This window comes from Halichoerus grypus, chromosome 13 (assembly GCF_964656455.1).
Source record: "Halichoerus grypus chromosome 13, mHalGry1.hap1.1, whole genome shotgun sequence".
NCBI classification, from domain to species: domain Eukaryota; kingdom Metazoa; phylum Chordata; class Mammalia; order Carnivora; family Phocidae; genus Halichoerus; species Halichoerus grypus.
Window position 1 is genome coordinate 95408110 of NC_135724.1, and position 21443 is coordinate 95429552.

The following is a 21443-nucleotide window of genomic DNA, read 5'->3' on the forward strand; positions in this document are numbered from 1 at the left end:
CACAAGCAGGGGGAGTGGCAGAGGAAGAAGCAGGCTCCCCGCCGAGCAGGGAGCTCAATGCAGGACTCGATCCCAGGACCCCGGGATCATGACCTGAGCCGAAGGCAGGTGCTCAACAACTGAGCCACCCGGGCGCCCCTATTTTGTCAGCCTTTGGATAGTGGTGCTGGCTGAGGTACTGTGGGCAGAAAACCCCTACCTGGATTGTGTTTTTTCTTGTGAGAACGGTGGCCTTTTCAGGCCAAAATCGTCAACTTGACACCAAGTGCCGGTTAGTCTCCTCAGGGAATGGTGCTGTACTGGGGGCTCAGCCCTGGTTCTCTTGGACATTCACTAATGGCAGTAGCCAAATCAACCCTGTGAGATTCTGTGCTATTGGACAGATTGGCATTCTTGGCAATTTGGATTGACCCCTGCACTGGATGCCTGGTCTTTGGCTAAGGGTCACCATAGTAGGGAAGGCAAGATGGAGGTCTCTGAAACTTACTCCCCAGATAGGATAGTACATAAAAAACAATACTGCCCTTGGGGGAGGAGTATAGGAGGGGGTGGCAGAGGTTAGTGCTATTCTAAAAGACCTGAAGGAGGGCGCCTGGGTGGTTCAGCTGTTAAGTGTCTGCCTTCGGCTCAGGTCATGATCCCAGGGTCTTGGGATCGAGCCCCACATCGGGCTCCCTGCTCCGCGGGAAGCCTGCTTCTCCCTCTCCCTCTCCCCCTGCTTGTGTTCCCTGTCTCGCTGTGTCTCTCTCTGTCAAATAAATAAAATCTTAAAAAAAAAAAAAAAAAAAGACCTAAAGGATACATTGGCAGAGTTCCTATTACACTGCTATCTACTTTAGTAGCTCGGGCTTTTTAGAAGCCCGGCAAACCATACAGACTACACCGACTGCAAACTACAGACAAGTTCAACCAAGTAATAGCACTGCTTGCAGACCTGGCACTGTTTTCTCAAGTTTTTTTTTTTAAGACTTTATTTATTTATTTGACAGAGACATAGCGAGAGCGGGAACACAAGCAGGGGGAGTGGGAGAGGGAGAAGCAGGCTTCCTGCTGAGCAGGGAGCCCGATGTGGGGCTCGATCCCAGGACCCTGGGATCATGACCTGAGCCGAAGGCAGATGCTTAATGACTGAGCCACCCAGGCGCCCCCTGGCACTGTTTTCTAAAGCAGATTTATATGCCCTCAGGTACATAGGATACAGACTTTGATTTGACAAATGCATTCTTTTTATCCCACTCAGGAAAAGAGATCAGAAGATGTCTGTATTAACATGGAGTGGACAACATTACACATTCACAGTTTGCCCCAGGGCTGCCGTAACAGTCTGAAGAGGTCCAGACTATCTGGACATAGTCTGGTAACAGTGAAATTGTGCCCATCTAGCAGGATGATGGAGAGGTGGCTAGCACGTTGGAGACCCTGATACCCCAGGTACATTCCAGGGAGAGGTGACAAGCCCTGAAGGTTAGCAGCTTACTGCTGAAGATAGCATGTGACTCACATTGCTTTATATATATTATTCAGGAAGTTTTGGTAGGCTGTTTTTCTAGTAATTTATATTTACTGACATCAAGTCATAGATATTATCTTTGGATCTCTTCTGTATCTGTAGTTACGCTGAATTTTTCATTTATATTTATTTGTGAATTCTCTTTTACTCTCATTCCATCTTGGCAAAAATTTTCCTATTTGTTAGCTTTTACAATGAACAAGATTTTGATTTTGTTGAACCATCAGTATCTTTTTTCTGATTAGTTTATTATGTGGAATCTTGGACTTGACAGAGGCTCATACAAAGATAGGATGTCAGAAACTCCTTGGCATAATATATGGATTTAAGGAAATATGACGATATAGGTTTGTTATGAGTAATCCACTCATCAATTCCCCCAATCTTGACATCCAAGAGGGGCATTGAGAAATTAGTGGGTACAAGGAGCACCAGAATCCTGTAAAAATGTGCTTATTGTTGTGCTAGGGGCCAACGGTGCCCCAAAGTGAGGTTCCTGATATCAAAGGAGACTCCAGGGTTCTGTGATGGAAAAGGCTTAGTAGCAGAATTTAATTTTGAGAGACAAGATGGCAGGGTTACTGTGATAGGCTCAAGGTCAGGATGGTAATCAGAATTGCTGTCCCTGCAGGCAACTTTGTAAGTGGCTAATTGATCCTGGGGTCTAAAGGGCCAAAATAGATGGACATCTTATCTCTATAATCTTATCTCTATAATCAAAAATGTAGAAGCTGGATATCCTTAAGGATAGACCCAATAATTGGGTCACAAGTACATACTGTAAAACTGGGGAATCATCAATAGGCCATTTTACCATCTGTCAGGCTGACTCCTTCTGTGTAACGAAGTAACATTAACACTTGTGGTCTTAACCATGACCATTACCCCGTTATTATACTTTCTTTGCCTTAAAATGGCCCACTGGACCCGAAGCTGGCCAGTATGCACAAGATGAGTCACACTGCCCGTTGCTTTCTCTGATTCTTCTAGGTATTAATGTGAGATATAAAAATCAACCTGCTTTATGTCCATTACCAAAGTGCAGAGTTCAACCTAGTTGCCTTTTCCTCAGACTTCCTTGTCCCTGATGTTTGCTTTGTGCCTGTCAGGATCCTACCAACCAGCCAAATGAGTTACCTCTGCCAAGATATCCATGTTTCCAGCCATCCCTCCATCTGTGTTAAGTAAATTCCTAAGTGCACTGCTTTATAGCTTTGACCACTGGGAAGGTTTCTTTCCCCTGGAACTGTCTTTCAGGGTCTCCACAAAATGAGGGGCTAATGTGTACCAGTAGTTCTTTCCAGATGATACTTGATGCATCTGTGAATTATTTCTTCTGCTGGGCTTTATGCACTTTCCAGGGCCTGATACCTGATACCAAATGAATCATTCTATGATACAATGAATTCAGCAGCCATCAATGAACCTGATATTACATCTAACACCAGTTACAAAATCACATGGTGAAGTGTGTACGCTCTGTGAGGGCCCTGTGGTGTGCAAGACTCTGCTTTTCAAGAATAGTTTCCTGTCACAGAAATTGGGGCTTTGGTACAGAACTCTAGAGGTCTTTGCAACTCTTAAGTCCAGACAGCATCTTCCTCTGCCTTGGATGCTTCTCACACAGACCTTCTGCACGCTGTAAGGCCAGCTGCAGGGTGCCTCACACCCGTCCCGTGCCCGCCGCAGAGCCCGCTTGCTCTGGGTGCCACTCGAAATCAGAAGCTTTACAAACTACCCGAGTGTGCTCTGTGCTGCCTTCCAACTTCAAGGAGGCCCACCAAGCACCGTACCTCCGTGTGGCGTGGAGTGTGCATTTTAGTAACTTGCCCTTTATTTTTTTTAAAGATTTTATTTGAAAAGAGAGAATGAGAGAGAGAGAGCACATGAGAGGGGGAGGGTCAGAGTGAGAAGCAGACTCCCTGCTGAGCAGGGAGCCCGATGCCACGAGTCCTGGGACTCCAGGATCATGACCTGAGCCGAAGGCAGTCGCTTAACCAACTGAGCCACCCAGGCGCCCCCATCTTGCCCTTTACTTTAAAGCCTTTACCTGGCTTTCCTCAGTTCACTGAACTTCTAAAAATGGCATTTATGTCAGGCCTCTAAGTTCTTATGAACTTTACCCGACACCTTCTGGCCTGTGTCATCAGGGCATGGCGGGTACTTGCTACTTCTTATACAACAGTTGCATCTGTCCACCAGGCCAGCCTCTCTGATCAATTGCTGCCTTCTGTGGTGTTAGGCTTTTTTTTTTTTTTTTTTTTTTTGGTGTTCCTTTAACAAATTTTAGTCTATCCTTTTTCATTCTTTCTTCAGAACTACACTTTAGAAATAAATTTTATTGATAAAAGTTGCAGACAATAAAATGTATCTTTTTTTTTAAAAGATTTTATTTATTTATATGACAGAGAGAGACACAGAGAGAGAGGAAACACAAGCAGGGGGAGTGGGAGAGGGAGAAGCAGGCTTCCCCCCGTGGAGCAGGGAGCCCGATGCGGGGCTCGATCCCAGGACCCTGGGATCATGACCTGAGCTGAAGGCAGACACTTAAGGACTGAGCCACCCAGGTGCCCCAAAATGTATCTATTTTTAACATAGAGTTGAAGCTCCATGAATTCTGATAAATGGCTACGCCTACATAACTACCACTCCTACCAAGTTGTAGAGTATTTCCATCACTTAAAAATATTCCCTTGTACCTCTTCACAGTCAAATTTCACTCTCACCACTGACCCCAACCATTGGTTTCTCTTCTAACGCTGTAGATTATTTTTATCTGTTCTAGAATTTCGTATGAATGGAATCATATACCTAGTAACTCTTCGTACCTTCTTTCACTCAGTGTCATGGTTTTGGGATTTGTGCATGTTATTTTTTTTTTTAATTGCTCAGCATTCCATTGTATGGATATGCCACAGTTTGTCTACCCATTCACCTGTTGATGGACATCTGGATTGTTAATTTTTGTTGTGAAAAATAAGGCTGAGATACTGCACTACACTCATCAGAATGGCCAAACATAAAAGACTCCCCGTACAAAATGTTGGCAAGGATGCAGAGGAAGCAGAGCTCTTAGACATTGCTGGTGAGAATACAGTTTGGCAGTTTCTTAAAAGCTATACATATAGTTGTATGGTGACAGATGGTAGCTACACTTGTGATGACCATAACATAATGTATAGACTTGTCAGTCATTATGCTGTATACCTGAAACGTTCACATTTTATGTCAACTATACTTCAATAAAAAATTTAAGGGTTAAAAAAAAGTTAAACATATACTGACCATAGGATTCAGCAATTCTACTCCTAAGTATATACCCATGGGAAATGAAAACATGTTCATAAAAATTTGTATACTGATACTCGTAAGATCAGTTTAAGGAATGTTTGTTTTGTATCTGCTTCTAATCCCTGTTGCCGAAGCTACAGACAGGGTCAAAGAAGAGGAAAAAATTAGAGTCAACCAAAGGAGAGCCCAGAAGGGCATTCTATTTATATATTCTTGTTCTTAAAAATATATTCAGAAGATAGTTTTGTGTGGCAGAATGTGGGAACCCCTTTGAACACGTGTTCTTGTTTGTCCCTATGTAATCTCTGGGCCACTGAAGAAATTTGACTTTGAAATTAAAAGCAGGATGTTTTGTTCAATATATGTTAGGACCCACAACCAAACATTTTGGACAAAATAATAGCACTGCATCCATATCACACCAAAAAACCTAAATTCCAGAAGGGATAAGAAGCAATATAAGAAACAATTAAAGTATCATATATATGAATATTTATAATAGAGATGAGCAGTTTCAAGTGTACAACACAGGGATTCGACAACTCCATGCGTTCGAGTCTAGCTACCATCTGTCACCATACAATGCTATTAAAAATACCACCGGGGCGCCTGGGTGGCTCAGTTGGTTAAGCAACTGCCTTCGGCTCAGGTCATGATTCTGGAGTCCCGGGATCGAGTCCCACATCAGGCTCCCTGCTCAGCGGGGAGTCTGCTTCTCCCTCTGACCCTCCCCCTCTCATGCTCTCTGTCTCCCATTCTCTCTCTCAGATAAATAAATAAAAAACTTAAAAAAAAAAAAAATACCACCATGTTCCCTCCACTGTACCTGTAATTCCCATGACAGTCCTTCCGTAACTGGAAGGCCGGGTCTCCCACTCCCCTTCATCCATTTTGCCCATCCCCCCAACCTCTCCCTCTGCGATTTCTTTCTTCCTTTAATCCTCTTCCATTTTTTATAATGGACTGCCCTTCTTTCTTCCTTTAAGTCTTTTCGCACAACTGCTCCCTCCACCTGTTACACTGTGCCCTGTGCCAGTGGGCCGACTCTTACCTAACCTTCACATTTGGGTGGATAGTCCCTCCTCCCGCCTCCCACCCCACTGGGGCTCTGAGCTCTTCAAGGGCAGGGCGGTGTCTGGCCTGCACCCCAAAACCTCCCCTACGCGGCCACCACAGTACCCCCACGGCGCAGGGAGGAAAGGAGCTCTCAGGTCATTCTGGCAGTGCAGCCATTCCAGCTCCTCTTTCCGGAGGGCGTCAGGGCTCGGCCCAAGGGAGCCATCGCTGTCCCAGACGCGCAAGTCTCTCGGAATCGCAGTCCTTCGCGCGGGAATTCCGTTTCCTACAGCTGTCCAGGCCGGAGATCTTTCACGGAAGTGTTGGGAACCGCAGTCGCTTCCGGTTAGGCTCTAGGTCTCAGGCTGTGGGCATGGTGCATTCTGGGAGTCGTAGTTGAGGCCAATGGTATTTTTCTCGAGGTGCCATTACCTCCCCTAAGGGGCGCTCCGGGAGTCACAGTGTATGAGGGGCGCTCTCCTGCGCTCACCCAGAGGCCGCGGTGGGTCCTGGGAAAGGTAGTCGTCGGAGGCCCGACGGCTCCGGCGCTGTATGTGCAAGCGCGGGGCGTTCGGGCAGTCGTATGTATGAGGGCCGCTCTCCTGCCCTCACCCGGAGGCCGCGGTGGGTCCTGGGAAGTGTAGTCGTCCAAGACCCGCCGGCGCGGGGCGCTCTAGGAATCACAGTGTGTGAAGGGAGCTCTCCCGCCTTCATCCGGAGGCCGCGGTGGGTCCTGGGAAGGGTAGTCGTCCGAGACCCGCCGGCGCGGGGCGCTCTAGGAATCACAGTGTGTGAAGGGAGCTCTCCCGCCTTCATCCGGAGGCCGCGATGGGTCCTGGGAAGGGTAGTCGTCTGAGGCCCTCCGGCTCTGGCGCTGTGTGAGCAGGCGCGGGGCGCTCTGGGCGTCACAGAGTGTGAGGGGAGCTCTCCTGCCCTCACCCGGAGGCCGCGGTGGGTCCTGGGACGTGTAGTCGTCTGAGGCCCGCAGTCTCTGGCGCTGTGTGCGCAGGCGCGGGGCGCTCTGCGAGTCAGTGTGTAAGGGGAGCTCTCCCGCCTTCATCCGGAGGCCGCGGTGGGTCCTGGGAAGTGTAGTCGTCTGAGGCTCGCGGCCTGGTCAGGGGTCCGGTCCCAGAGGCTCTGGCAGGCGGAGTTTGCCCGAGGGTGGCGGCGGGGTCCCCGGACGCAGAGCCGAAAGTCTGGCTTGCGTTGGGCCCGAGGTATGTAACGCGGCCCTCCCTGCCCGCGCCGGGCTCCCCTCCGGGTGGCCCGGACCGAGGGCTCCGTGTGGAGCTCGAGACCGCCTCGGCCACTCGGCCAGACGCGCAGAGGAAGCGCGCGGTCCTGTGACCCGGTTAAGGGAGGAAGGGGTGGCGGGGGTGCGGGTCAGGTCCAGGCTTTCCGGAGCGCACGCCGTGGCTGGGGGGCGGAGGGGACCCTGTGTGGCGAAGACGGCCCGCTGGCCCGCGCGCTCAGGGCTTCGTTCTCTCCGCGCCAGCTCTGCCGTGTCCCTCGGCCCCGTTGTCCCCGGCCCCCGCCGTGAGCCATGCCTCAGGTAAGCTGCCCTTTCCCCTTTTTTCTGGATGCATATCCAGGCCGTGCGGCCGGAGGCTTGCTTTCCCCGGAAACCTCCCGCCGCTCGCACGGACGGGGACGCGAGAGGGTGCACGCGAAGCCGAGATGGCACGGGCGGGTTTCTAACCCGGGACGCGAGTTTTAGGGTAAGAAGGGGGAGCCAGCGATGACCGTGTTTCCTCCTTTTCCCAGTGTTAGAACTGCTTTACTCTGTTCCTCGAGCCAGCTGCCCCTTTATTCACCATATTTTTATTAGGTGTGTACTTTCAGCACCTGGGTCAGTGTGATGCCCGGATCCGCAGTGTCAGCATCACCGGAGAACCTCCTGGAAGTGTCTGTTCATGAGCTCCAGGCCAGACCTTCTGAACCAGAAACTCTGGATGTGCGGCTCAAGGCTGTATTTCAGCAGTCACTTCCAAGTGATTCTAACCGTGACCCGTCCTAAGTCTCGGGGATGCGCAGCAGCAAAACAAGATCGCTGGCAATTATGCTTCACAGACGTGGGGGATGAGAAGGCCAGCCATTCTGCTTCAGTCCCCCTGTTTTTAGTTCCACTTCTCTACTTTGTGTCATATTTTTCTCCAAATCCAGATGCTCCCCAAGTTTTGCTGGGGAGCGCAGTTTCCATCTGTGCTGCAGAGTCCACTGTTTAGGAAGTAGCTTTTTTTTTTTTTTTAATTTTATTTATTTATTTGACAGAGAGACACAGCGAGAGAGTGAACACAAGCAGGGGGAGTGGGAGAGGGAGAAGCAGGCTTCCCGCCGAGCAGCGACCCGATGCGGGGCTCGATCCCAGGACCCCGGGGGGTCATGACCCCAGCCGAAGGCAGACGCTTTAATGACTGAGCCACCCAGGTGCCCCAGGAAGTAGCTTTATTAGTCAATAATCTTTTAACACTTAAAACAATTTTTATTACTTATTAAGTTTTTTGTGAGAGAGGGAGGGAGGAGGGGCAGAGGGAGAATCTTTTTTTTTTTTTTTAAGATTTATTTGAGAGAGAGAGAGATGGGTGGGGGGAGACTCAGAGGGAGAGAGAATCCTGAGCGCAGAATCCAGGGGTCCATCCCAGGACTTCAAGATCATGACCTGAGCTGAAATCAAGAGTCAGCTGCTCAAACGGCTGAGCCACCCAGGCGCCCCTAAAACAGTTTTTTTTTAACTGTAAAATATAACTGCCATACATCTGGGGCTCTTACTAGTTTGGTACCTTTTAAAATTTCTCTTCATGCTTAACGGTTATGTGGATTATTTAAGTCGGGCAAAACCACGGTGCAAAGCAGGGGCTTACTGTTACTGAGGGGAAAAGCTTTCATTTCCATCCTGGGAGGTGTTACATTTCTTCCTTGGGTAGTCCTTAACACTTGATTGCTCATCCTCCTTGTTATGTGACATTGCTTAAATGACCCCTCAGTTTCCTAGCTGTTTCTTCTGGAATGCGGACAGCTTGATGCACTTGAGTGCATGCCCCTTTTCAAGGATGCTGCTGCTGTCTGCTATAGCAGTTGTTACTGATGGAGTTTTCGAATGTAGGTGGGGTCCACAGCTGACTGCGAGACGTCTTTGGTACAAAAAGGTGATTTTATTAAAGCCCGGGACAGGACCCGTGGGCAGAAAGAGCTGCTGCATCGGGGCTGTGAGGAGTGACTGATTATATACATGGGAGTTGGGGGAGGTAAGGAAAAGGGAGGTTTTCAAAAGAACTTTCGTGGGGTGCCTGGGTGGCTCAGTCGGCTGGGCATCTGCCTTCGGCTTGGGTCATAGTCCCGGGGTCCTGGGTTCGAGCCCTACATCGAGCATGCTTCTCCCTCTCCTTTTGCGCTCTGCCTACTTGTGTTCTCTCTCTCTCCCCGTCAAATAAATAAATAAAATCTTAAAAAAAAAAAAAAAAAGAATAGTAATTGACCTCACAGATCTTTAAAAAAAAAAAAACTTTCGAATGCCTAAGAGGACCTACAAGATACTGGAGGCATTGCCGTTGTCGAGTTAAGGTTGTTTTTTCCTCTAGCAAGGCATTACTGTTGAGACAATTGGGAGTTTCCTTCCAGAAGTTAGGGTATTGATAAGAATGCTTTTCTCCTGTAAATCACTAAGACATTTGTAAACTGAGGGAGACTCATGTCTTGCAGGACTTTAATCTCTATAAATAAACCATTTGTTTTTCCTTCCCTTAGCTTTAGAGAGTCCGGGAGTGCTTGAGGAATGTTACACGTAACCCACCTGGCGGTTGGGGGTGGGGGTTGCCGGCGTGTCAGCTTGTGCTTTGTCCTCAGCTTGCCTTCTGTTCCCTCATCAGTTACCAGGAAGAAATTTTGCCAAATCATATTAAAATAGGGCTGCCATTAAGGAAAATATACATTGTCTGTTAAATACAAAGGGATTGTCTTCACTATTCATTAAGTGTTGTAAGATTCTAAGAACTTTTACAACAAAAAGCCGGAAATCCAAGTTGTTCACATGTATATTCCTTTATCTTTCACAAAATTATAAATGATCTCAGGACAAATTGCGTTTATTTTTTCTGCTTTTCTCCAATTATACAACAAAACAAAACAGCTAGGCTCTTACACCTGCTGATTACTCAGAATTCTGAAAACTCCCATTGCTACTACTTATATACACTGCTCCCCACAGTGGGACTCATTTCACTTGTTGATCAGGGCCTTCGGGAGCATGGGTGTTGGTTGTGCAGGTATCTGTATGTCATTTCAGGGGTCAGTGACATTCAGAGATGTGGCCATTGACTTCTCCCAGGAGGAGTGGGAATGGCTCCAGCCTGCTCAGAGGGATCTGTACAGACATGTAATGTTGGAGAACTATGGCCACTTGGTCTCACTGGGTAAGCGTATTCCTTCTTTTCCTCTCAGTCAGAATTTGAACTTTGGGATGGCTTTGTGAATCTTGGTTTTCTGACAGTATTCCCAAGGGAGGTATGTTAGTTTTCTTTTTGTTTGTTTTTTACTTTTTTTTTTTTAACAATTTTTATTTGTAAGTAATTTATACACCCAACGTGGGGCTCAAACTTACAACCCGAGATGCATGCTCTACCGACTGAGCCAGCCAGGCACCCTTGTTTTTTACTTTTCAAGATGGATTATAACCTCCTAATCCTTAGACATCTCTCATATTTACATCTGGCATTTCTTTTTTTTTTTTTTAATTTTATTTATTTATTTGACAGAGAGAGAGACAGCGAGAGAGGGAACACAAGCAGGGGGAGTGGGAGAGGGAGAAGCAGGCTTCCCGCAGAGCAGGGAGCCCGATGCGAGGCTCGATCCCAGGACCCTGGGATCATGACCTGAGCCGAAGGCAGACACTCAATGACTGAGCCACCCAGGCGCCCCTACATCTGGCATTTCTTTTAATGGCCCCTCTTCTAGGGATTTAAGGACTGATACTGAATTTATTTCATTTCCTGCAAGCAGGTCTTAACATTTCTAAGCCATATGTGGTTTCCTTATTGGAGCAAGGGAGAGAGCCCTGGCTGGAGAAAGGAGATGTGAGAAGAGATCTGTTTTCAGGTGAGTAAGTTAATAAGAACCCAACTAATTAATGAGAAAGCAATACTTTTTTATATGTTGGTTGTAAAGTTTTCCCTTAAAGATACCAGAGATATGGAGTCTATGTAGTCTTGCCCATAGCTCCATAAGGAACCACCTCACATCCACTTAGCAGTCTGGCTTCAATTCTCGTCTTATCCTTTCCCCACTTTCTCACAGACAGATGTGTTCTTTCTTTCCATTGTTAGCTCTGTCTGGGCTCTGAGTTTCATTTCTTTTTCACTTCTCCTTTTCTTTCTTGAAATTGACCTGTGTTTGTTGTCTAAATTAAAAGGTATATATTTTTTCTGTAAACTATTATTCTATTTAACCATCTTGGAAAGACTAATTCATTACTTTTTGGTCAGTTGATGGGTTTATGCATTCACTCACACATTCTCTTATTATTTATTTAAAAGACTTTCTCTTAGGTGCTATAAAGAGTAGAAAGTATAAGAAAGTGTAATAACTATCAAAGAAGTTATAGCCTAGTGAGATAAAATAGATCTGGAAATAACTTTATTACATGTCCTCAAATTTGCAGTTCAGCAATAAGGAAAAAGGAATTTCCAGTTGGAGTTTTAGGCCTACATAATTTGCATAGGGAGTAGTAGTAATAGAAACAAATAGTAGTAATAGAAACATAAAAGACAGGAAAAGGATCAGTTTTGGAGAAAAAGTGATGTAGAAAGGTGAGATATCACACGGAAATAATGTATAAAACATAAATGTGCAGCTTAACAAATTATTGAAAGGTACCGATGTAACCACCACTCAGGTCAGTAAGCAGAACACTGCCAGGTCCCTGCGAGCTCTCTGTGTGATTCCCCCCTTCCCCCACCCAAAGGCAATCTCTTTACTTTAATGGGAGTAACTTACCCCATTGGTTACTTGACAAACTCTGTCAACTGTTTGTGTTTCTAATCACTGTAGTTTAGGTGTGTATGTTTGTGAACTTTATAAAGAGGGGTTCATAATTTATATATTGTGATTTGCTTCTCAAAATTACTTTTAAGATTTATGCATTTTGCATATTACTCTAGTAGTTTGTTTCATTGTACAAGTCAGTACTCCCCAATTTATCTCTTCTATTATTGAGGGCTTCTTGGGTTGTTCGCATTTTAGGGCTGTTGCAAGCAATGTTACTATTGTCCCAGCATCCTGGTACAGACCGGCCAGATTTCCTGTGGTATATATCTAGGACTGGAATTGCTGGGTCAGAGGACAATGTACCTCTTTCTTATTAGATAATGCCAAAATGTTTTCCAGAGTGCTTTTACTGACTTACATTCTCACAAACACCTAAGTGGGTTCTCCTCGCTCCCCATACTTACTAATGCCCATTACAGTTAGGTACCATAATATTGACCTAACAGAAGAGTGTGCACTGGGAGCTTGCTGTGGTTTAAAATTGCATTTCTCTGATTACTGATGAGATTGAGCACCTTTCTGTATGTTTATTGGACATTTAGATATCCTCATTTGTGAAGTGCCTCTTGAAGGTTTTTGCTCATTTATGTATTGGATTGTCTTTTTCTTATTGATTGGTAGATGTTATATATTTCAGATACAAATTCTTTGCTAATTATTTTCACTGCAAATATTTTCTCCCACATGCGGCATACTTTTCCCCTTAATGACCTCTTTTGATGAATGGGAATTCTTCATTTTAGTGTGGTCAGATTTACCAGTCTTTCCCTTTATAGTTGACCTGTTTAAGAAATTGTTCCCTACCGGGCGCCTCGGTGGCTCAGTTGTTAAGCGTCTTCCTTCGGCTCAGGTCATGATCCCAGGGTCCTGGGATCGAGCCCCCCATCGGGCTCCCTGCTCAACGGGAAGCCTGCTTCTCCCTCTCCCTCTCCCTCTACTGTTCCCCCTGCTTGTGTTCCTGCTCTCGCTATCTCTCTGTCAAATAAATAAATAAAATCTTAAAAAAAAAAAAATTGTTTCCTACCATGAGGTCATAATGAAGGCATTTTCCTATATTTTCTCTTTAAAAAGCCCAGTCATTTTGCCATTCACATTTAGATCCATTGTCCACTTTGAATTGATTTTTGTGTGTTGTGTGTTACTGGTCAATTTTGATTTCTTTGAGGAGATCCAGTTATCATGGTACTGCATACTGACATGTCTGTCCTATCCTTGTTACAATGTCATAAGTTTGTCATAACTTAAATGTCCATATTTGTGTATATTTCTGAGTTCTCTATTCTTTATTGATTGTCTGCTTTCCTATCCTTGCATACATCTATACAGCCTTAGTTATGGACTTAATGGATAACATTTTACTGTATTTACTTCACCCCACCCCCCTTTTTTTTGCTGAATAATTTAAAAGTAAATTACAGACATCTCAACATTTCACTGAACAGTACTTCATCATGTGTAAATTATAGGGACATTTTCTACATGATCAAAATAGCATTTTTCATACCAAAATAATAGTTTTGCCAGTTTTGTTTCCGTTTTCACAGTTTCTAATATGGTATATAAGGTCAGATCTATGCATGCACAACTCAGGGATGAGCTCAGGATTTCATACACAACTTTATGGGAGCACTTTTCTTGAGCTCCGTCTGCTACCCTTTGTGGCTCTCAGGGCCCCTCTTTCAGGTCTTCTGGGTAGAAAGGCAGACCTTTAGTTTCCCCTCTGCTCTGTATTTCCTGCAACTGTGTCTGCCTCTGTAGCCAAGCAACAAGGAGACAGAGAGAAAAAGAAGAAAATGGGTATTATTCCTGTGCTGTAGGGAACATAGATTTTTCTTTTCTTTTTAAAGATTTTATTTATTTGAGAGAGCAGGCAGGAGCTGGGGGAGGGGCAGAGGGAGGGGGAGAATCGGGAACCTGATGTGGGACTCGATCCCAGGATCCCGAGATCACAACCCGAACCAAAGGCAGACGCTTAACCAACTGAGCCACCCAGGTGTCCCAAGATGAGCAACTTTGAAGGGGAGGAGAAGATTATATCAATTTGTGACTTACTGACTTTTGGATCTTTGTGGGATGCTTGACTATATCAATTCATTAGGCAATTGAGTATCATACTCTGGAGCTTAACAAAGAGATCACTGTGCTTCTCAAATTTTAGTCATTTGGAGAGATTTTTCTTTTTTTCTTTTTTTTTAGATTTATTTATTTTAGAGAGTGTGTGCACATAAATGGGGAGGGGTAGAGGGAGAGGGAGAGAAATCCTCAAGCAGATTCCCCACTGAGTGCAGAGCCTGATGCAGGGCTCAGTCCCAGGACCCAGAGATCATGACTGAGCTGAAACCAAGAGCTGGCTGCTTACTGACAAGCCACCCAGGTGCCCCTAAAGATTTTTTTATAAGTAATCTCTACACCCAACGTGCAGCTCAAACTAACAATCCTGAGATCATGAGTTGCACGCTCCACCGACTGAGCCAGCCAGGCAACCCATACTGTTGAATTTATTCTTAAGCAACTTTCCCTAGTTTCTTATAGATTATATTGCTTTTCTATAGGAATGCTAATGAATTTGTATATTTATATCTCTCAGTCTTTATTGTAGTAATAAAAATATCCTAAACCTTTCTAGATTGATCTTCCCTGCAAATACAGTAATGATTTTTTTAAAGTGATAAACTTTTTAAAAGCAGTTTTTGGTTCACAGCAAAATTGAGTGGGAAGTACAAAGAGTTCCTATATACCCCAAGCCCCACCACAACCTCTCCCACTGTGGACATCCCACACCACAATCCCACATCATAATATATTTGTCACAATTGATGAACCTAGATTGACACATCATTACCCAAAGTCCATAGTTTACATTAGGTTTTGCTTTTTGTGTTCTATGTACATTCTGTGGGTTTTGGCAAATATATAATGAATGACATGTACCCACCATTATCGTATCATACGGAATAGTTTTACTGTCCTAAAAATCCTTCATGTTCTGCGTGTTCATCTGCCTCTCCCCTCTTACCCCTGGCAACCACTGATCTTTTTATTGTCTCCCTTGTTTTGCTTTTTCCAGAATGTTATATAGTTGGAATCATACAGTAGTTAGCCTTTTCAGATTGGCTTCTTTCACTTAATATTGTGCATTTAAGGTTCCTTTATATCTTTCAGTGGGTCAACAGCTTTTTTTTTAATTTTTTAATTTTTTTTATTATTATTTTTTTTAAGATTTTATTTATTTGCGAGAGAGACAATGAGAGACAGAGAGCATGAGAGGGAGGAGGGTCAGAGGGAGAAGCAGACTCCCCGCTGAGCAGGGAGCCCGATGCGGGACTCGATCCCGGGACTCCAGGATCATGACCTGAGCCGAAGGCAGTCGCTCAACCAACTGAGCCACCCAGGCGCCCAACAGCTTTTTTTTTTAATAGAAACTTTTTTTTTTTTTAAGATTTTATTTATCGAGAGCACAAGCAGGGGGAGCAGCAGAGGGAGAGGGAGAAGCAGGCTCTTCACTGAGCAGGGAGCCCGATGCGGGACTCGATCCCAGGACCCTGGGATCATGACCTGAGTGGAAGGCAGATGCTTAACCAACTGAGCCACCTATGCGCCCAACAGCTGTTTCTTTTTAGGGCTAAATAATATTCTATTGTCTGGATGAACTACAGTTTACTTTTGCATTCTCCTACTGGAGGGTATCTTGGTTGCTTCCAAGTTTTGGCAATTATAAAGAAAGCTGCTATAAACATCCATATGTAGGCTTTTGTGTGAACGTAAGTTGTGAATTAATTTGGGTAAATACCAAAGAGTGCAATTGTTGAATTGTGTGGTAAGAAAATGTTTAGTTAGGAAACATCCAAACTGGGCGCCTGGGTGGCTCAGTTGGTTAAGCATCTGCCTTCCGCACAGGTCATGATCCTAGGGTCCTGGGATTGAGTCCTGCATCGGGCTCCCTGCTCCGCTGGGACTCTGCTTCTCCTTCTGCCCCTCCCCCACTTGTTCTCTCTTACTCTCTCTCAAGTAAATAAATAAATAAAATCTTTAAAAGAAACCGCCAAACTATTTTCCAAAGTGGTTCTACCATTTTAAATTCCCACCAGCAATGAATGATAATAGTTCCTATTTCTCCGCATCCTTGCCAGCATTTGATGTTGTTAGTGGATTGAATTTTGGCTATTCTAATAAGCATGTAGTGGTATTTCATTTTAATTTAGAATTCTCTCATGACATGTGATGTTGAATATCTTTCCATATTCTTGCCATCTGTATATCTTCTTTGGTGACGTGTCTGTTTGGGTCTTTTGCCCATTTTTAAATTGTATTGTTCATTTTCTTAGTGTTGAGTTTTAGGAGTTCTTTGTATATTTTGGATATCAGGTCTTAACAGATACGTCTTTTGCACATGTTTTCTCCCAGTTTATGGCCTGTCTTCTCATTCTCTTGATGTTGGCTTTTGCAGAGCAGACGTTTTTTATTTTAATAAGTCCAGTTTATCAATTACTTTCCTGGATCATGACTTTGGTGGTTGTATCTAAAAAGTCATTGCCATACCTAAGGTCATCTAGGTTCCCCCTAAGTTATCTTCTAGGAATTTTATAGTTTTCTGTTTTACGTTTAGGGCTATGATCCATTTTGAGTTAATTTTAGTCAAGAGTGTAAGGTCTGTGTCTAAATTCATTTTTACGCATATGGATGCATAGTTGTTCTAGGACCATTTGTTGAAAAGATGTCTTTGCTCCTTTGTGTTGTCTTTGTTCCTTTGTCAAAGATCAGTTGAGTATAATTATGCAACTCTATTTCTGAGCTCTCTACTCTGTGCCATTGATCTACTTGTCTCGTCTTTCACCAGTACTGCACTGTCTTCATTACTATAAGTTTATAGTGAGTCTTGAAGTCAGGTAGTGTCAGTCCTCTGGCTTTGTTCTTTTCCTTCAATATCCTGGTATTCTAGGTCTTTTGCTTCTTTTTTTTTTTTTTTTTAAAGATTTTATTTATTTATTCATGAGAGACAGAGAGAGAGAGAAGCAGAGGGAGAAGCAGGCTCCCAAGGAGCAGGGAGCCCGATGCAGGACTCGATCCCAGGACCCTGGGATCATGACCTGAGCCGAAGGCAGACGCTTAACGACTGAGCCACCCAGGTGCCCCTCAAAATGTGTTTTAAAGAAAAATGAATTTTTTAGTGTTATTTGGAAATAACTTTAAACTTCCAGAAAACTTTCAAGAATAGTACAAGAATACCTATAAGCTCTTTATTCAAATTCACCTATTGCTAATATTTTGCCCCATTCATTTTATCATTTGGTATATGATTTTTTTCTGAAAGATCAGAGAATAAATTGGATACATCATGGCCTTTTACCCCCACGTATTCCTAAGAATTAGGATATGAGTGAATATATTTCTTAAAAAGTCTTCATATTATTATACTGTTTTGTTCCCCCCAAAATGATAAAGTACCTTCCTAAAATGTAGCCTGGAGAAAATCAGGGCCAATGTTTGACTGTTAAAAGCATCTGATAGGGTGCCTGGGTGGCTCAGTTGATTAAGCGTACGACTCTTGGTTTTGGCTCAGGTCATGATCTCAGGGTTGTGAGATTAAACCCTGCGTCAGGCTCCACGCTCAGCAGTGAGTTTGCTTCAGATTTTCTCCCTCACCCTTTGCCCCTCCCACTTGTGCACTGTCGCTCTCTAATAAATACACTCGGGGGAAAAAAAAAAGCATGTTATACCAAAGTTGAGCTTCAGTTATCAATTTGGAAAGTAGAGTTAGAGTGAGGATCATAGACAGTCATTTTCATGGATACCTTTTACTTATTTATTTAAAATAAGTCACTGTCAGGTGTTCCAAAGGCATTAAGCGAACAGAGTCTGAGGTCTTTGTGGGACCTGAGGAACATTTGTAGTTTATTAGCAGCATTATGAAATTGTCTTTTTCAAGTCCTTTTTGCCTCAGATAAAGTTTAAGTAGAGCTGAGAAAGACGAAAATGTATCCTTCCCAAGTATTTATCTTCCTGACCGTTTTTTTTTTTTTTTTAAGATTTTATTTATTTATTTGTCAGAGAGAGAGAGAGTAAGAATGAGTGAGCATAAGCAGGGGGGAAGGTCAGAGGGAGAAGCAGGCTCCCCACTGAGCATGGAGCCCGACATGGGGCTTGATCCCAGGACCCTGGGATCATGACCTGAGCCGAAGGCAGATGCTTAACCAACTGAGCCACCCAGGAATCCCCTGTCCTGTTTCTTCCCTCACCTTCAGTTACTTCTATTTAGTCTTCCCTTTTTACCTACATCCCTCTTCTGAATTTCTGGGCATACTGCTCAGATTTCAGTCTATATGAGAACTATGAAAGCCATGTAGTGTTGAGTTTGTTTGTTTTATCTCTCATTGAAAAAATGAGGAGTGGCTTTACTTTACTCAATACAGGGAGAAAAAAAAATTTGCTTTGTTTTTTTATTTTCAGAGTCAAATGGTGACATCAAAGAGTTTTCTCCAAAAAATGTCACATATGAAGATGGCTCATCCCAGTATTTGGTAGTGGAAAGAATTCTAAACCAAGACCCTGAATATTCCAGTTTTAAAGGAGGCTGGAAATGCGAGGAAGATACTCAGATGCAAGGAAATCAGGGAGGTATCAGGCAAGTGACAGTCTCTCATCAAGGAGTCCTGTCTCATCATATGAGTATCAATACCGCGGAGAGGCCCTATGGATGTCATGAATGTGGAAAAACTTTCAGTCGGCGCTTTTCCCTTGTGTTACACCAGAGAACTCATACTGGAGAGAAACCATACGTATGTAAGGAATGTGGCAAAACCTTTAGCCAGATCTCAAACCTTGTGAAACATCAGATGATACATACTGGAAAGAAACCCCATGAGTGTAAGGACTGTAATAAAACATTCAGTTACCTCTCATTCCTTATTGAACACCAGAGAACACATACTGGGGAGAAACCTTATGAATGTACTGAATGTGGAAAGGCCTTTAGCCGTGCCTCAAACCTCACGCGCCATCAGAGAATTCACATAGGAAAGAAACAGTATATTTGTAGGAAATGTGGGAAAGCCTTTAGCAGTGGCTCAGAACTTATTCGTCACCAGATTACACATACTGGAGAGAAACCTTATGAATGCATTGAATGTGGGAAGGCATTTCGCCGTTCTTCACACCTTACTCGGCATCAGAGCATCCATACTACCAAAACCCCCTACGAATGTAATGAATGTAGGAAAGCCTTCCGTTGCCACTCATTCCTTATTAAACACCAGAGAATTCATGCTGGAGAAAAGCTCTATGAGTGTGATGAATGTGGTAAGGTTTTCACATGGCATGCATCCCTTATGCAACATATGAAAATTCATACTGGAGAAAAGCCCTATGCATGTACTGAATGTGATAAAACCTTTAGTCGGAGCTTTTCCCTCATTCTACATCAGATAACTCACACTGGGGAGAAACCCTATGTATGCAAGGTATGCAATAAGTCCTTCAGCTGGAGCTCAAACCTTGCCAAACATCAGAGAACACACACCCTAGAGAACCCCTATGAATATGAAAATTCGTTTAGTTATCACTCATTCCTTACTGAGCACAAAGGAATTCGCAGTACAGAGAAAACCTAACAACGTATGGATTAAAAAACAAAACAAAACAGTTAATGCCTTACTTTGGACTCCTGGAAAGAAGCCTTAAGTGAGTATGTTGAATGTGAAGAAGGTGGGTCATACTTGATTCAATATCCGGAAAATAATAACCCAGGAATATGATGGGAAGCCGTTAGTAGTCGCACATTCTTTTTGTTACATCAGAAGATGAAATCAGTACTGAGAAGACTTCATCTGGTAGGATTCCCTCACTCGACCTTTGTAAATTCCTACCAGGGAAGGACACGCGGCCGATAAACGTGAGAAAGCTTTTATTTAGAAACTGGCCCCCATTCTGCATCTGTCAGCTCAAACAGGACAGACTGTGTGGGCAAGAGTGCACATTTTCCTGGACATCAGAAAATTCATAATGAAACAAAGTCATGCAAATGCAGTGACTTGGCAATGTCCTTGTGTACCATGCAATATTTATTAAGTTTGAAAATACTCTTCTAAAGAGAAAAAGCAACCCTATAAATGAACTGAATAGAGGGTTTTCTGCTTTATTTCAGAACTGCAGAATTATACTGGGGAGAAAACTACTATTGTAAGGAGTGTGGCAAAATCTTAAAGAGTTCTGAGAAGTCCTACTGGAGGGAATTTGTGGGCGTTTTTTTTTGGGGGGGTTATTTTTGTTTTAAAGCAAACTCAGAAAAGAAAGCTACGAATAAATGTTTTTAGTTGATCTGGTACTTGCAGAGTTTTTTCCACAGCATGTGTCGTTCTGAAAGTGCAAATACCACAGTACTGACATCAGCAGTGAAGACTAGTGTGCGTTTGTAGAAACATACATGGTTACAGAAACATTTTTAGTGTCTTAATGGCTTTAACTTTGAGATAGAGTATAGATTTAAGGTTATGCTAACTCATGTTTATCCTTGAATATGACTAGACCTGTCTTGGCCTGAAGTAAATGTAGATAAGGTATGTCGCAGGAAAATGCCAAGGTGGTCTTCCTCTTTTGATCCACTTACAGTGGGAACATTCCTTTTGTAAGCACGTTTGTCAAAATAAACCAGATGATGTTTTTACTCTCCATGTACACCTTGCCCATTTTTAAATGTCCCAGTTGAAAGTGTATCTTATCTTGGAAGCATCTGTCTGCCTCCTTTTAAGAACTGAGCTTGCATTTAGGATAAGTAATACACAGTTTAGTACTTGAATAAGTGCCTCATTTAAGTATATTTCATGTATGGCTAAATCTTTCACCAAGTGAGAGGCTGGCAATTTTCTTTCCTACTTACTATGGTGTAACACATAACTGTTGCCTAATAATTTTCTCAAAGCCTCAATCTCTACCAGAACAGCTCCGTTGTACAAACCCTTCCTTTCCTGCAGTGCAGCAGGGCATTATTACTTTTCCTAGCCCCATGTGGGGAGTCTTTGTTGGACAAAAATGTATTTATTGTTTCAGAGGTTTATAACATTCAGGGATGTGGCCATAGACTTGTCTCACGAGAAATGGGGCTGATTGGACCTTGACCAGAAGAATTTATATAGGAATCTAATGATTTGGAACTATGGGAACCTCATCCGAGATTACCATTCCTCCAAATTCAAAACCTGAATTTAGGTATCTTTGCTTTCTCTTTTAGGAAGAGGGGGTGGGCTTTAAATTGCCTGCCTGAATTCCTACTCCAGGTTCTGGAGGAAATGAATTAAAATCGGTAGAAGTGGGAAGTGGCTTGCATTCTTCCTTGAACGCTCTGCCCCTCCCTGCCACTCATGCTCTCTTTTTTATTTTGAGAGAGGGAGAGAGAGAGAGAGAGAGAATGAGCAGGGGGAGGGGCAGAAGAGAGGGAGAAGCAGGTTCCTTGCTGAGTGGAGAGCCCGATGTGCCAGGACCCTGAGATCATGACCCCAGTCAAAGGCAGATGCTTAACTGACTGAGCCACCCAGGTGCCCCTATATTCTCTTCC

At 43.9% G+C, this 21443-nt stretch overlaps 1 protein-coding gene across 5 annotated transcripts; it reads left to right on the forward strand.

The window, feature by feature from the left end:
• The first annotated feature begins 6734 nt into the window (after nt 1-6734).
• ZNF140 (zinc finger protein 140) lies at nt 6735-20216 on the forward strand. 5 transcript variants are annotated; one of them, XM_036081529.2, is made up of 5 exons: nt 6735-7074; nt 7353-7409; nt 10140-10266; nt 10850-10948; nt 18344-20216. In XM_036081529.2, exons 2-5 carry the CDS (start codon nt 7401-7403, stop codon nt 19501-19503), a joined length of 1395 nt encoding a protein of 464 aa, XP_035937422.1. In that variant the 5' UTR covers nt 6735-7074; nt 7353-7400; the 3' UTR covers nt 19504-20216. The 5 variants fall into 5 exon arrangements, with proteins under 5 accessions (XP_035937422.1, XP_077917327.1, XP_077917328.1 ...); XM_078061201.1 differs by lacking the exon at nt 7353-7409 and having other exon boundaries at nt 6737-7074; XM_078061202.1 differs by lacking the exon at nt 7353-7409 and having other exon boundaries at nt 6743-7074; nt 10853-10948.
• Nucleotides 20217-21443: the final 1227 nt, after the last annotated feature.